The sequence below is a fragment of the Rhinolophus sinicus genome, chromosome 18, assembly GCF_057876585.1.
Source record: "Rhinolophus sinicus isolate RSI-liver-muscle chromosome 18, RSI-T2T, whole genome shotgun sequence".
NCBI classification, from domain to species: Eukaryota; Metazoa; Chordata; class Mammalia; order Chiroptera; family Rhinolophidae; genus Rhinolophus; species Rhinolophus sinicus.
In genome coordinates, this window is record NC_142518.1 from 102802357 (window position 1) to 102820138 (window position 17782).

A 17782-nucleotide genomic window follows, 5' to 3' on the forward strand; every position below is an offset into this window, starting at 1 on the left:
TCAAGTCACCAATGAATTCCTTTATCATTTATGAAACCTCCATCATTGCTACTACTGAGTGAAAACACCATATTTACCTTAATGGTGAGATCACACAGGAGTTTGGGGTTTTTATTTAATTCAAACCAATCCACATATTAATCTTTTTTTAGATCATCTGTAATCATGTTGCTGCCAACTGGGGCTGGCTTGGCCTTCTAATATTTACAACACTTTTGAGAATTGCAGAAAAGTCACTGTTCCTTTAGTCTCTGGCCGTCCATCAACCCTAATTATAATTGACTAGGGAAAAGGAAAGCCTCCTGAAAAAAATTTAAAGCTTAGGTTGTTTAGATGGTATTGTAAGGAAACTAAATAGCTGAGTGATTTAATTTAATTTCTCCAACTGTGGCTCATGTTTTCTAAGAAGGAGCCATAGTTCACAGGAGTTTGAAAAACCTCAACGATTGATTACAGTGCTTTTCCCTCTCAGTAAAATAGATCCAGGAGACAGTTTTTCATATTCAAGAAGTACAGTAATCAAAAACAAAAAACAATATTTTTTGGGAAAAAAATTGTTTGGAAAACTTTATGATGGAATTGTCAAAGCACCAGTCCTTCCTCCGCGTGGCTATGGTTTCATCTCCAATTTCATTGCCTCAAAGCACAACCACAGAGAGAATGTGTACCTATTTTTAAATATACTTTTGGAAGGAATTTTTCAAGCTTCCGTTGTCACACAAAACAATTAAAGGGTACAATGATTAATAGAAGGATTTGGCATAGGGAGAGGCCACAAAGAATAAAAGTATACATGTCTAAGAAAACTAAAATACAGATGAAAACTTGACAAAGGGGGACTCAACAGGGCTTCCATTTACTAGAGGAGAGAGGGCATAGGAGAGAGGGAGGTTGATTTAGTAAAGTACTGATGGGAATTGGTAGAATTGGCTTTCAATTTAGGCTGTGTGTCGAAGGAAACTTAAACATTCACACCACCCCTCTATAAAATGAGGGCATATACAGATTTAGGTTTCCTTTTCAACTCAGAAGTATAAACTGTAATAAATTGTTCTAATATCCAGAGTTCATTCTCCAACTTTTCACATTCAGAAAGAATAGGGCTTACCCTATGGGATTTGTCCTGCAAATTAAGAAAAAAATTATTTTTGAATAAAAATGTACACATCTACCAGTTTCTTAGTGTGTATTTCAAATTCAAACTACTTTGAGTGAATTCCATTAAAAATTTTCATTCAAACGTCTGGAGGGGTTTTGCTTATGTGGTGACAAATGAAAGATTTTTCTACTTTTGATTAACCCTTCTTATGATGTATAGACTTTTTTATTATTGAAGAGAAAATCTGCTATATGCTCTGTGGAGCCAAGGCTCCAATCAGCAGATTTCAGTAGTATCACCATTCTGCATGACTGAGGCCTCCTGACCTGCCTTGCTACAACTCACAGGTTAAGAGAGTAGACAAACAAGACTTTGCTTACTCCAATGACTTGCTAAGCATTTAAAAGTATATCTAATTTTGTATCATATACAAAATAGACTCCCAAAGAAGTCTTTCATATCAGCAAACAGAACAAATTTTGATCCTATCGGATAGTCTTTCCAGCTTTTTTGTCCCTGCCATTAAGGCTGCAGATATGGAAGAAAATATCTAAGTATCATAAAATATAAGTATCATAAAATATAAGTTCTCCCATAATTAATATGTAACTGCAACACATTTTCAATTATAAGCCAAATGGAGTTTTAAATTAGAAATAGTTGTTTAAAGTTTCATTTGAAAATAGTAATGCTCAAGCTCAGTCAAGGAAAACATAACAGGATAGTAAGGGGCAGAAGGATGACTTGATATCCATCTGGAAAAACAAATCAGAGCTTTATATTACATCATTACCCCGAATGAATTCCAGTTGCAATAATGACTTCTTAGAAGAAAGCCTAGGAAACTATATGTACAATCTAAGGGAGGATGGTCTCTTAATAAGAAGACTGTAAACCTAGCAGTAATAATGGAAAGACAGATACAGATGACTATATAAAAATTTTAAAAGAGCAAATACCATAAAATTTATAAACAAATTACACAAATGGTAATATGGTGCAAAACTATGATACAATGTTACAATCCGGATATTAACATTGATACAGTCAAAGGTAAAGAACAGTTCCATCAGTACAAGGGTCTCCCTTGTTGCCCTTTTATAACCACACCCAATTCCTACCTATATCTCCACCGCCTCTTAGAGCCCTGGAATCCACTAACTTGTCCTCCATTTCTAGATTTTGTTGTTTCAAGAATATTATATAAATAAAATCGTGTAGTATGTAGGCTTTTGGGATTGGCATTTTCACTCAGCATAATTCCCTGGAGATTAAATCCAAGTGGTTGCATATATGTATCAATAGTTTGTTCATTTTTATTGCTGAGTAATATTCTATGAAATGGATATATCACAGTATGTTTAACTATTCACCCATTGAAGGGAATTTGATTTATTTACAGCTTTTGGCTATTATAGATAAGGTTGTTATGAACTTTCATGTGTATGTTTTTTGTGTATCAATGTTAAGTCATCATTTCTCTGGAAAAAAATGGCCAAGAGTGCAATTGCTGGGTAATTTCATAGTTTCATGTTTAGTTATTTATGGAACTTTCACACTTTTTTTCCCCAGTCACCTAACCATTTTACACTGTCATTAGCAATATATGACTAATTCAATGTTTTCACATCCTCATCCACATTTGATATTGTCATTATTTTCATGTTAGCCATTCTGATAGGTGTATAGTAATATCCCATTGTGGTTTTAATTCGCATGTTCATGATGACAAATTATGTTGAAAGCCTTTTCACGTGTTTATTTGCCAGCTGAATATTTTCTCATTGGATTTTTTTTTTTTTAGTGTTGAGTTTATTATTCTTAATTGTGGTAAGACTTGAATTTTGAGAGTTCCTTATATATTGTCTTTTCAGCATCTTAAAAGGGTCATACACAGCAAAATTTTTAAATTTAAATTTAAGTTTTGATAAAGTCCAATTTACCAATTTTTTCTTTTAACGATAGTGCTTTTACTTTCTAGTCTATTAACTCTGCCTATATTTGCAAAAACTTTCTCCCATGTTTCTTCTACATGTTTTATAGTCTTACATTCTAACTTTAAATCTATCACCCATTTTGAGTTACATTTTGTATGAATTGTGAAGTTTCCAAGTCGAGGTTCATGTTTTAATTTGCATGTTCATGATGCCAATGGATATCCAATGATTCTAGTGCCATTTGTTGCAAAGACTCTTCTTCCTCCATTGAATTGCTTTTACATCTTTGCATAATCTGTTAAGAATACTAGTATGGGTCTATTTCTGGGTTTTTTATTCTGTTCCATTGATCTATGCAATGATCCCTCTGTCAGTACTACATTGTCTTGATTGCTGTAGCTATATAATAGGTCTTAATAACACATAGAGTGATTGCACCAACTTTACTCTCCTTTTCCAAGATTTTAGCTATTTTAGAAACTGTATGTTTTCACATAAATTATAGAATAAGCTGTCTATGCCTATGAAAAAAACATGCCTGGATGGTGACAGGAATTGTATTAAACCTGTAGGTAAATTTGTGGAGAAGTGACATCTTTACTATATTGAGATTTCCGATTCATAAACATGGCATGTCTTTCCATTTTTAAGGTCTTCTTTGATTTCTTTCATGAGCATTTTGTAAATTTCAGAATACAAATGTTGTACGTTTTATTAAGTTTATATGTAAATATGTCTTTATATTAATTTCCAATTTGTGCACTTTATTTCCTTTTCTTGATTCTCTGGTAAGAATCTTCAGTACAATGTTGAATAAAACATTGTGAGAGTAGACATTGATGCTTTATTCCTGATCTTAGAGGGAAAACATCAGTCTTTCACTGTTAATTATAATGTATGCTGTAAAGGTCTATCTATGGCTCTTACCAACAATGTCATGTACCCACCATTACAATACCGCACAGAATAGTTTCACCATCCCAGTAAATGCCCTTTACTTAACCTACTCAATCTCCCTCCCCAATCCTCTAGCAATCATTCATTATTTTACTGTTGTTATAGTTTTGTCTTTTCAAAAATATTATACAAATGGAATCATACCATATCTAACCTTTCCAGACCAGCTTCTTTACTTCGTAATAGGCATTTAGGATGCTTGTATGTCTTTGTCTGAATTGATATTTCATTCCTTTTTATTGATGAATACTATTCCATTGCATTAATGTACAACAGTTTGTTTAACTATTCACCTATTGAAGGACATCTTGGTTGCATCCAATTTTTGGTGACTATGAATTGAACTGCTATACATATTCATGTGAATGTTTTTTTTTGTTGACACATATTTTCAACTCAGATAAATACTTAGGAACATGAAGGCACATGATTATGTTGTAAGACTATGTTCATCTAAACCTATGTACTTGACTAACCATTGTCATCCCCATGAACTTTAATTTAAAATTAAAAGACTGTGTTCATCTTTCTAAGAAACACAAGTATCTTACCAAGTGGCTGTGCTATTTTGCATTTCCACAAGCAATGAATGAGTGTTGTAGTTACTCTGAATATTTGCAAGCAATTGGTTTTGTTAGTGTTTTGAACTTCAGCCATTCTAATAGGTGTGTAGTGGTATCTCGTTGTTATTTTAATTTGAAATTCCCTAATGATAACGATGGTCAGCGATCTTTTCATGTGCTTATTTGTTATCTGTTTATATTCTTGGTTGTGGTGTCAGTTCAGATCTTTTACCCATTTTTAATTAGGTTGTTTGCTATCTTTGTGTTGACTTTAAGAGTTCTGTGTAAATTTTAGATAAACATAATTGATCAGCTGTTTTTTTATTTTCTCCCAGTTAGTAGCTTGTCTTCTCCTTTTCTTAACATTATCTTTCACAGAGAAGTAGTTTGTATGTTTAATAAAGTCCAACTTATCAAGATTTCTTTCATGGCTCGTGCTTCTCATGTTGTATCTAAATATTCAATACCAAACACAAAGTAATGTAGATTTTCTCTTATTTTTTCATCTAGAAATTTTTTAGTCTTGCATTTCAAATTAGGTTCTATGATTTATTTTGAGTTAATTTTTATGAATGGTGTAAAGTTTTATTCCTAGGTTCATCTTTTTGCATATAGATGTCTAATTTCTCAGTTACTATTTGTTGAAAAGACTCCATTGCAACTTTATTGAAAATCAGTTGATTATATTTTTGTGGTCCATTTCTGGGCTCTATTTTGTTTTGTAGATCTATGTGTCTTTTCTTTTATCAATACCAAGGTATCTTTATTATGACAGCTTTATAGTAGGTCTTAAAATTAGGTAATGTGATCTTCCAGCTTTGTTCTTTTTCTTCACCATTGTGGTGACAATTCTAATTGTTTGCCTTTCCTTGTAAACTCCAAAATCAGTTTGTCAATATTTGGATAATAGCTTGCTGGGATTATGATTGAAATTGTGTTGAGTCTATAGATACATTTGTAAGAAATGACATTAACAATATTGAGTCTTCCAGTCAATGAACATGGAATACCTCTCCATTGATTTATTTAGATCTCTCATTTCTTTCATCTCTGTTACAGTTTCCTGCATACTGATCCTGTGGATTTCTTTCATTTTTTTAACTTTTGGTGCTGTTTCAAAGGTTTTTCTCTTGCTTCCATAGTAACTGACAGGAAGATCGCTGTAAATTTTTATCCCTGTTTCTTTATAGATACACTTTTTTTCTTCAGGCTTCTTCAAGGTTTTTCACTTTGTCTTTTTTCTCTACTCTTTGAATGTTATATGTATAGAGGTGTGCGTGTGTGTGCGCGTATATGTGTATGTCTGTAACATAAATATATACACAGACACATATGTTAAGATGAGTGACTGTAGGGAGCCATGGTTACAGATAACCCTGAGCCTTATAGAATGGCTCGGTTTATGCTTAACCTGTTTCTGCCCCTAAGGCATTGTCTCTGCCTACACCTGGAGGGTGCTTACAAGCTGCTGAGGTATGTGGTGGGAGCGGCCAGTTCCCGGACACAGAGGATTGATGGCTATCGGGATAATTGGTAGACTCTGTTATGGGATAAATACTTTTGGGAGTTTCGGTGATTTTGTAGTATCTATGTAAAAGTTAAAGATTTACTTTCGCTGAGGTAATGCATATTTTCATTGTTAAACTGCACGTACTCAAACGGTATATATTGGTGATGGGAAATAAACTCGGGGCTTCAGGATCACTGAAGACCGGCCGCATCAGCATTTGTGTGAGTGTCTTTTTATCCATTCCCACTCCCCCATTTAGGTACTGATCGACTTGTGGCGGCTGGTCCGTCACACTTGGCGCCCGAACAGGGACCTGAATACGGGGGTAACAGTGAGGAACACCGCGTGGCAAGGGCCCGGCTCGAAGAGGAGCTTATTTCAGTGGATGCGCGGTGAGTGAGGCACATCAGGAAAAATGGGTCACGCAAGCAGCAAGGACCTGTATGTCAGAGGACTTAAGAAATTGCTTGCCGCCCGTGGCAGTCGGGTGAGCAGAGAACAGCTAGACAAGTTTTTAGAATTTGTAAAAGAAGTCTGTCCATGGTTTCCAGAAGAAGGCACTGTCAGTCTGGAAACTTGGGAGAAAGTGGGAGAACGGTTACAAGATTATTATGCTGCCCACGGACCTCAGCAGGTCCCTGTAGAAACATTCGGGTTATGGACTTTGATTAAGGATTGCTTAGATCTTAAGCGGGAGGGCTGCAAGTTAGAGAAAGTGAAACAAGCTGGAAATGAGGAAATTCTTCCATCTGCCGCTTCTCCGGCCGAGAGAGAGGAGGAGGAGGGAGCCAAACACACAGAAGGATTTTCTAAGGTTAACAAAGAGCCTGTTTATCCGAAACCTCCGGTCGAGCACTGGGAAGATTTAGACCCTCAGGATCAGGAAGAATTAGAGGATGAGGCAGTCAAATATGATAGAGACAAATACCCTCCATTGGTGGCTATGGCTCAAGAAGGCGGGCAACCTGCAGACACTACACTTTCTTTTGCAGATCAGCTAAAAAAGATTCAGGGACAGTTGATTGAACTTAAAGTTGCTGTGGATGGAGGAAATTGTCTTCGGAGTCCCCTGATTCCTTTTAGAGATCAATGGAATCCTCGGGGTAAAGATCCCCCCATAGTTAATCCCTCTGCACCACCTCCTGAGAAGCCCTGTATGTGGGGTCCTCCGCTGCAGCCTCCGGTTTGGGACATGCCTACTAAGCCTCCGCCAGGTTGTGTTAAGCCAGGGTCGGACTCTGTTGTGCGCTCCCCTCTTCAAATGGCTTGTGAAGAAGCTCACAAGCAGGGGGAATCCACAGATCAATTTGGGATATATCCTATCTTTGAAAGGCTTGACCAGGCAGGGAATAGGTTTAGAGAATGGAGGCCATTTCAATGGAAACAATTGAAGGAATTAAAGGAGGCTTGCGCACAATACGGTCCTATTGCCCCTTTCACCATGGCAATTTTGGATGCCTTGTCTAGTGAAGCTACCCCTGCAGAGGATTGGAAGCATATTGCTCATGCTTGCCTTTCCGGGGGCGACTATCTCTTATGGAAATCAGAGTTTTTTGAAAATTGCAAAAAGAAGGCTAATCAAAATGCCCTAAGGCAAATTCCTATTACTTTTGACATGCTGGCAGGAGAAGGCATATATGCTGAATTAAGAAACCAGATGGGCTTTGCGGCGGGAGTTTACGCTCAAACCACTGCAGCAGCAAAAGACGCTTGGCGAATGTTGCCTGATACTTCCCGCAAGGAGGAACATGTTTCTCAGATAAGACAGGGAGCAGATGAGCCTTTTCAGGAATTTGTGTCTTGCCTCAACACAGCCGCAGGGCGGATTTTTGGACCATCGGCTGCCACTCAGTCTTTTATAACGCAGCTTGCTTATCAAAATGCTAATTCTGCCTGTCAAGCGGTCATTAGGCCATTTAGAAAGAAAGGGACATTATCTGACTATATTCGCTTGTGTGCTGATGTGGGATCATCCTTTACCCAAGGCATAGCCATAGCAGCAGCTATACAAGGGAAGCCTATGAAAGAAATAATGTATCAACAGGCAAGATTCAATGCAGGGAGTCGCTCTGGGGCTTGTTTTACTTGTGGAAAATTGGGACATCGAGCTGCCCAGTGCCCTCGTAAAGGACAGTCTGAGTACTCGACCGCTCCTGCAAAAAAGCCTTCAGATATATGTCCTAAATGTAGGAGAGGAAAACATTGGGCCAATGAATGCAAATCCAAGACAGATAAAGATGGGAGACCCATCCAGGGAAACTGGGTGAGGGGCCAGCCCCTGGCCCCGAGTCAGCAATGTTATGGGGCACTGCAGATCCCAGCGCAGATGCAGGGACAGAAAGGAAACAAGCCTCTGAGAGGAAATACATCACGGATTTATTCCGGGCCACCTCAGGCAGCGCAGGATTGGACCTGTGTTCCACCACCGACATCGTACTAACTCCCGAGATGGGAATGCAAGCATTGCCCACAGGGATCTGTGGGCCACTACCACCAGAAACTGTAGGTTTGTTGGTAGGAAGAAGTAGTACCACTATGAAGGGGATTCAAGTTTCCCCGGGAGTTATTGATGAGGACTTTACTGGAGAAATTAAAATTATGACTCATTCACCTTTAAACATCTCAGTTATACCTGCTGGGACTCGCATAGCTCAGCTAATTATTTTGCCTCGTGTGAAAATAGGGAAAAATAGACAAAATCAAAAACGTGGAGACCAAGGATTCGGTTCCTCTGATGCTTATTGGGTTCAGGAAATAAAAAGAGATCGACCTGTTTTACAGCTTAAAATTAATGGGAAGAGTTTTCAAGGGATTTTGGATACTGGAGCTGATGTATCCTGTATAGCTGTTGAGCATTGGCCTTCCAGTTGGCCTACGCGATGCACTAATACAGACTTACAGGGCATAGGTCAGTCTCATTCCCCTAAGCAAAGCAGTAATTTATTGTCATGGCAAGATGAGGAAGGACATCAGGGGACTTTTCAGCTGTACATTGTCCCCGGTCTGCCCGTTAACCTATGGGGACGGGACATTATGAGCAATATGGGAGTTTATCTTTTTAGCCCAAGCACTCAAGTAACTCAGCAGATGTTTGGTAAAGGGCTCCTCCCAGGACAAGGCTTAGGCACTGTGGGACAAGGTCGTCAGGAACCTGTTTTGCCTACCCCTAATTTACAAAGAGCAGGTCTAGGATACTTTCCCCAGGGGTCATAGATCTACCTGTACTCCACCAAAAAACTGCAGAAACAATAACTTGGAAATCTGATATGCCTGTGTGGATAGATCAATGGCCCCTTACACAAGAAAAAATATTAGCCGCTCAAGCGCTAGTACAGGAGCAGCTTGATAAAGGCCATGTAATTGAATCTACTTTGCCCTGGAATTCACCCATTTTTGTAATTAAGAAAAAATCGGGGAAATGGAGATTGTTGCAGGATTTGAGAAAAGTAAATGAAACTATGGAAATTATGGGTGCTCTCCAGCCAGGGTTACCTCATCCTTCTGCTATTCCAAAGGATACATATAAAATAGTGCTAGATCTGAAAGACTGCTTTTATACTATACCACTCCATCCCCAAGATTGTAAGAGATTTGCTTTTAGTATTCCTAGCCCGAACTTCCAGGAGCCTATGAAAAGATATCAATGGCGAGTCCTTCCCCAAGGTATGGCTAATAGCCTACCTTGTGTCAGAAGTTTGTTAGTGAAGCAATTGATAACACCAGAAAACAGTTTCCTTCTGTGTATATCATTCATTATATGGATGACATCTTATTGGCTTGTAAGAAAGAGGGAATGTTGTTAGCTTGCTTTGTAGATATGAAAAAGAATCTTCTGGCCTCGGGTCTTATTATTGTACCTGAGAAAGTACAGAAAAGTGAGCCTTATTCTTACTTGGGATTTCAGTTGTTTGCTCAGTATTTCGCCCCACAAAAAAATAGAGCTTAGAAAAGATCATCTTAAATCTCTTAATGATTTTCAGAAGCTGTTGGGGGATATTAATTGGCTGCGTCCTTCTTTGGGACTAACTACTGGAGATCTTAAACCACTGTTTGAAATATTAAAAGGAGATTCTGATCCGACCTCCCCCAGGTCTCTTACTGAGCCTGCACGGAAGGCTCTTTCTAAGGTTGAGGAAGCCATTCAGCAACAGCATGTTTCCTTTTTAGATTATTCTAAACCTCTATATGTGTATGTTCTGAACACCAAGCATACACCGACAGCGGTGTTATGGCAAGAAGGGCCACTTAGATGGATATACCTCCATGTGGCTGCTCAAAACAATCTTACTCCTTATTATGAATTTGTGGCCAGTTTAATTCAGGAAAGCCACTTGGAAGCTCGAAAACATTATGGAAAGGAGCCAGATTCTATTGTTATCCCTTTTACAGAAACACAGATTCAAGGCCTGATGCAGTTTACAAACAGTTTTCCTGTCGCATTGGCTCATTTTGTGGGAACTTTGGATAATCATTATCCCAAGCATAAATTGCTTCAATTTTTTCAACATCATGATCCAATTTTCCCTTCAATAGTGTCACATGCTCCTCTTCCTGCTGTACCTAATGTTTTTACTGATGGATCCAACAATGGTGTAGCTGTCTATGCGCTCAATAAAAAGGTCACCAAAAGAGTACAGACACCTCCAGCCTCAGGTCAGATAGTTGAGCTTCGAGCAGTTCATATGGTATTGCTTGACTTTGCTTCCCAGTCTTTTAATTTATTCTCTGACAGCCATTATGTGGTTCGTGCCATCAAAAATTTAGAAACGGTACCTTTTATTAGCACCAGTAATCCTGTTATTCAGGACCTGTTTCTTCAGATACAGCAGGCCATTCAGCTGTGCTGTAAAAAATTTTACATTGGCCATATCAGAGCTCACTCTAATCTTCCAGGCCCTTTAGCCTCAGGAAATCAAATTGCAGACTCTGCCACTCAGCTCATTGCCTTGACTCAAATAGAAAAGGCACAAAAGGCCCACAGCCTCCACCATCAGAACAGCCAGAGCCTGAGACTGCAGTATAATATAACCAGAGAAGCAGCACGTCAGATAGTAAAACAGTGTCCGGACTGTTCACATCTCCAGCCTGTGCCTCATTATGGAGTCAACCCTCGAGGCCTACGTCCTAACGACTTATGGCAAATGGATGTGACTCATATACCTGAAGTTGGAAAGTTAAAATATGTTCATGTCTCCATTGATACCTTTTCAGGATTTGTTGTGGCCACAGCTCAGACTGGTGAAGCTACATCCCATGTTATTAGGCATTGTTTTGCTGCATTCGCCATGATTGGAACTCCAAAAAAAAACTTAAAACAGATAATGGCTCAGGTTATACCAACAAGAAATTTTCTCTATTTTGCCAGCAATTTTCGATCAATCATGTTACTGGCATTCCTTACAATCCCCAAGGACAAGGGATTGTTGAGCGCACTCATGGCACTTTAAAAGTCAATTTGCATAAAATAAAAAAGGGGGAGTTATATCCCCTGACGCCTCATAATTATCTGTCTCATTCTCTCTTTATTCAAAATTTTTTGACCTTGGATGCCCATGGCAAGAGTGCTGCGGAGCGCTTTTGGCATCCTTCTACTGCCCCTCAGGCTTTGGTCAAATGGAGAGATCCACTTACGGGCTCTTGGCAAGGCCCAGATCCAGTCCTCATATGGGGACGAGGACATGTATGTGTTTTTCCATAGGATGCAGAAGGCCCCCGGTGGCTGCCAGAACGATTGGTGCGACATGTGGACCCTGTACCTACTGATGAGGCTGATAGCCCTCAGCAATGCAGGAGACGACCGGACGTATTGGGCCTATGTACCTGATCCACCAATCCTCCACCCCGCTGTGTGGGACGGTCCTGAGGTTCCAGTCTATGTTAATGATACCCATGCCTTAGGACTGCCCTCTGATGGGCACATGAAACAGCATCTGGAAAAGAATTTCACTTATAATGGTATAGGAATAGGTTTGCCTATTTGTATTGCAAAAAATATGTCAACATCTGGGTGCTTGCGTGGTTCTCCTGTCACTATGCACATTAATGACTCTTTAGTTGGATGGACTGTTCGTCTTAACATGCTAGGCGATTGGTCCGGAGGACGCAAGATAAATCTGCCTGTCCCTCCATCGCGTCCATCTTGCAAAAAAGGGTTAAAATTGGACACTGAGACTGTTCCTTGGAGAGACTGTCCTGGCAATGATCCTGTTCATTATGACATCCCTGGAACAGGCAGATACATCATTGACTGGTCGAGAAGTAACCGGTCAGGATGGGCCCGAGAACTGACTTCTGGACTTTGGACTTCTGACACACAATATCAGCAAAATTCATTATGGAGACTTATGGGAGTAATGGGTGAAGTTGTTCAAATGGTTGAGTTCTGTAAATCAGGCACTCCCTGCAGTCATGTGAGTGTCTTGAAAGATGGGACTAGAGATTGGACTACTGTTGCTAAGACTGTTAATGTATCTGCTTGTGTTCCTTCCCCTTATGCACTCTTGATTGGAAATATTAATGTGCATTTTATAGAAAATCAATTTAATGTATCCTGTAGTAATTGTTCTTTAGCAAATTGTATTTCTTGGGTACCATTGGGAACTCATGTTATGATACTTAAGCAACCATCTTTTGTTATGCTTCCTGTTAATATTTCTGGGCCTTGGTATGCTGAAAGAAGTTTGCAGATCTTCAAAGAAATTGAGTATGCTTTGAGTAGACCAAAACGGTCTATTGGACTTCTACTTGCAGGAATTATGGCTTTGGTTACTATAATTGCAACTGCTGCTACAGCAGCTGTGGCTCTTTCTCAGACTATTCAAAATGCTCATTATGTTAATACTCTTTCAAAAAATGTTACTTTAGCTTTAGGGACCCAAGAAGCTATTGATGAAAAATTGGAGCAAAAGGTGAATGCCTTTTATGATACGGTTCAGTATATGGGAGATGTGATTCAGGGTATGAAAGTTAAATCTCATTTAGAATGTCATTCAGAATATCATTGGGTATGTGTTACTTCTAAAAAATATAATAATAGTCAATATGATTGGAATCGGGTTCGTTTACATCTTCAAGGAATTTGGCATGATGCTAACCTATCTTTAGACATGCTTCGGCTTCATGATGAAATCCAAAATATGAGAGAAGCTGAACCCTTGAAATTTGATGCAGCTCAGGCTGCTTCTGAGTTCGTTGATGTTCTTAGGAGTGTTTTGCCCTCTATGCCTTATATTACCCATTCTGTTATGATATTCCTTGCATTGGGCATCTGTGTCTGTCTGGTTCTGTGCCTACTCCCCATCCTCATTAGATGTTTCATCAGCAGGATGTTAGACTTACAAGCTGACATCCATCAGCTTGAGCTTAAGGCGAAGCCTTAAGCCTCTCACCCCTGTGCATTAAGAGGGACGGGTTAGTCAACGACGGGTAAATGCTTGGGAGCCGCTTCAACACCTAAGACAGGGCTTGTATGATGAAATATGAGTACCAAAGACGGGTAAGTTGAGGCGGGCGTCCTGGGACACTTAAGACAGACACCGTCACCTCACCATCCTGGCCGGATGGATTTTGTTCCTATAAAATAAAAAAGGGGGAGATGTAGGGAGCCATGGTTACAGATAACCCTGAGCCTTATAGAATGGCTCGGTTTATGCTTAACCTGTTTCTGCCCCTAAGGCATTGTCTCTGCCTACACCTGGAGGGTGCTTACAAGCTGCTGAGGTATGTGGTGGGAGCAGCCAGTTCCCGGACACAGAGGATTGATGGCTATCGGGATAATTGGTAGATTCTGTTATGGGATAAATACTTTTGGGAGTTTCGGTGATTTTGTAGTATCTATGTAAAAGTTCAGGATTTACTTTCGCTGAGGTAATGCATATTTTCATTGTTAAACTGCACGTACTCAAACGGTATATATTGGTGATGGGAAATAAACTCGGGGCTTCAGGATCACTGAAGACCGGCCGCATCAGCATTTGTGTGAGTGTCTTTTTATCCATTCCCACTCCCCCATTTAGGTACTGATCGACTTGTGGCGGCTGGTCCGTCACAAGTGACAAGGCAGGAACTGTTTGTATGGGGTGAAAAAGAAACCAAACAATATAAAGAAGAAGAAAATGATTGTGCACAGTACATGTGAGGATGATGTTAGATAATGCATTTGTGTAAAATTATATATGTAAATACATTTAAAAAATGAATTTATGAGAAAGAAAATATTAAATGAACTGTTTGCAAGAAATAAGGTTTTAGAGATTGTTGGTTATATGTGAAAGCTATCTACATAAGACATTTCCCTCATTTCAATCAGAAGTAAAACAAAATGATCTTTCCTGTGACCTTTAATCATAATCTTGTGTGGATTTGTACAAATAATTGATCTCTGGAATTACATAAATTAATCTTTTTCAGCTTAAGACAAACTTGAGCTTTCCATTGCTTAAGAAACATCAAATAATTCATCTGAGTTTTAAATATGAATTTTTTAATCTTACAGAAAAAAAGCTTCATACATTTTGATATTTTCTGGTAATAATGGACTTCAATGCCATTGTTCCTTTTTCTCTATAAAGTAATGTTACCAGGAAATATCTAGGCTAGCCTATAAACTTCCCTGAAAGAGCTTAAATATTTGAATTGATGAAGTTAACTGTCACTCAAAATAGATAATTAATAATCTCACTATAATTAGTTCTTCTAAACTATTAATAATACTGCTCCCCTTACAGTAGTCACTAAGTATATAACCATTAATTAACCATTCATTTTTATTTTTTTTTTAAAGATATAGATACTGAAAATCTGCTGTGCCAGATTCTGTTCTAGGTGCTTAGGACTCAAAAGTGAAATCCCCCAATTCTTTTGGACTATATGTCATAACGGAGAGTGACACAATTAACACATGAGCCAGATAATTTCAGACAGTTTCTATGTATTGAGAAGAAAACCCAGGAAAGTAAAATGACTGTGATAGAGTGAGGGTGGGGCCTGTTTCCTGTAGGGTGACATTGAGCACAGACTTGAACGAAGGGGAGGAAGAGCTCCCTCAAGTGTGGGGTAAGAGCATTTCAGGTGGAGAGAAGAGCAAGGATAAAAGCCCTAAGTCAGGAACAAGCTTGACATGTTCAAGGAGCTGCAAAATGTCTTGTAAGCAGTGAGCAATCAGGAGGGAGTGGGAGGAGGGATTCAGAAGGTAAGCACAAGCCAGAACATGTAGAGATTTGTAAGACATGGAAGGAGTTTCTATTAAATTCCAGCTGTGATAGGAAGCCACCAGAGGCCCTTGAAAGGGGAAATGAGCTTTATGTTATAAAATGATAATTGCATTACAAAGGTGGGATTTAGAATTCTATTTTGAATTCCACATTTGGGCTTTCCTTTAAATCTTACATCACATTCACAATAATATTTCTAATAGAATAAAATATTCATACCTTCAGGATGAAATTCTTTAAAAAAAAGAAAAGAAAAATGTGGTTAAGGCTACTGAAGAGTCCCAGGCAAGCAGAAGATGGGTAAGGGCTTTGTTTGAAAAGTACCTGCTGGGTTGGAATACTTTCTTCCTGACTCTGTTTTGAGTGGGCAGCCTCCTCCTTAATTCCCTGGGCTTGGAAATTTTTCATGGTTCTTTGTCTTGAGTAAAGTTTCACTTCCCAATTTGTGGGCTGGAAATTTTTTCCTGGCTATTGTTAGACCTCACGCTTCCCTCTGTTTGATCCTGCTACTTCCACAAGAAGTTCTCAGAACCCCTTTCTTGAACCGCTGCTGTCCATACAAAGTTATATACAAACTGCCTACCTCCTGATTGGCATGATTTTACTAAGGATAATATGGAACTTCAGTGGCCTCTGGGAAATTTAAGATCTCCCCAATCTAGTTCCCCTAAAATCTCTGCCTTCCCAATCACCTCTGCTCTTCTTTCCTACTTTTACAACCTTCAATTAAAAATATCAAAGACAAATGTTAGAATGGAAATTCTAAAATGTTAGAATGGAAAGCTGTGTGGTCTTTGTGTCTGTTCATATAATTATGTGTGTTTATATATGTATTGTCAATGTAAGAAACATCCAAAGCTGTTGAGAATTTTCATAAGAGTTTATTTGAGCCAAACCAATGACATATGCCAAGGAACTAGATCTCAAATACTCTGGAGAAGAACAGTTTTGCAGTTTCTTTTATGCATTTGAAATTAAGGAAAATTACATGAAGGCAGGAGAAAGCAAGGTGGGATTGGATTACAGCCATACTTAACAAGATTATGTGATCTCTTGGGGGTTAATACCCCCTTCCACAGGTATTACTTCTGGTATTTCAAAGGTGTGTTAACCTAGATACTTAAGAACAATGGACAGGACTGGTTTAAAACCTTTCACTAAAGAATTTATAGGGCTGGGGGGGGACTACCCACCATGACCTGCCCAGTTAGGAAGTTATGACCAGATCTCCCTGTGAGGTTACTTTCCATAAAACTCTTTTTTCCCATCTACACTATGTTATGACTTTGATATTTTATTACTTATGCGCCATATTAAATAATTTATAAAATCCCTTAAAAGAGTTCTACTCAAATTGGTTTAGAGACAAATGAGCACTTATATAAATTAAATATTTTAAAAATTTCCAGAAATATAGAAACTGACCTGAATGCTTTTTCAAGTTCACATCACTTGGGTAAATCTTTGGCACTTAAGACTGGTTTAATACTGTTGGATTAATTTTGAAAAGCTACGTCTTATGAGTTATCATCATCAGTATAATATGAGCATACATCTTTATTCTACTTAAACTTACTAACCAAATGACTTACTGGTTGTTTAAGATTATGAAATTGTAAGTTCAACCTAAGGAAAAAAAATGTACATGCAAAGATGCTGTAAAAATGAATTGCTTGGTACCTATTACTTCATGTATATCAAGGGGAGTTATAAAACAAACAAACAAAAAAACTCATGTATTTAACCTTTTTTAGGTTTTTTTACTTTTGTGATGCTTGCCTAACATGCATTTAGTGTAATAGTCAACAGGGAAATACCTTGAGATGATGTCTAGTCTTGTTTGGTGTTATAGCATGTCTACCTGAAAATAGTTCCCAAAATCTTTTTGGTAACTTGAAACCTGAGAGTTATGCTAAGTCAAGTAACAGATATTCATTAAATATTTTTATTGTTTCTAAGTAAAATAATCTACTGAAACGGTAACTACTCATCACGATTTTAAGTTTACATACTTTTTGCATCCTATTTTTAAAGGGTATAGAGACGCTATATTTGGGTCTACTAACAAATGTATTTTTTTTTGTTTGTTTGAGAATTGAGAATGTGTACTATGAGGAAAAATATACCTATGAAAATTCTGAGATACTATATTCAGAAAATTTGTGAGTCTGCTCTTAACCCCTGATGTTTCCTCTTAGTAATTGTCCATCCACTGACATGCCCTTTCGAAACCTTGCTCCTTGGCTATAATTCCCACTTTCTTTGTTGTATTTGGAGTTGAGGCCAATCTCTCCTTCTTACTGAAAAACCCCATTGGGTAGTCCCTACACCTATTGTGGTAGTCCTGAATAAAATATACCTCACTGTTTTAAAATGTGTCATGAATATATTTTTCTTTAATAATATGCAGTTTCAATTCCCACTCCAGAGTCTCTCTGCTCTTGTGAGTTTCCTTTCTAGGAAGGTTTACATCATTGGAAAATATAAAATTTCAACTCATGGAT

At 38.3% G+C, this 17782-nt stretch overlaps 1 protein-coding gene across 3 annotated transcripts in view; it reads left to right on the forward strand.

Annotated features, from left to right (window-relative positions):
- LOC141569587 (endogenous retrovirus group K member 5 Gag polyprotein-like) overlaps positions 1 to 14035 on the forward strand; it is a 579116-nt gene extending 565081 nt beyond the window's left edge. For 2 of the 3 annotated variants that reach the window (XM_088794785.1, XM_088794786.1), the window contains one exon: positions 6326 to 8506. In XM_088794785.1, coding sequence (XP_088650911.1) covers positions 6482 to 8506 — 2025 coding nt within the window. In that variant the 5' untranslated portion in view covers positions 6326 to 6481. Of the gene's footprint in view, positions 1 to 6325; positions 8507 to 11764 lie in introns of those variants that run through there. The other variant, XM_088794787.1, reaches the window with a different exon arrangement.
- The last annotated feature ends 3747 nt before the right edge of the window (positions 14036 to 17782 follow it).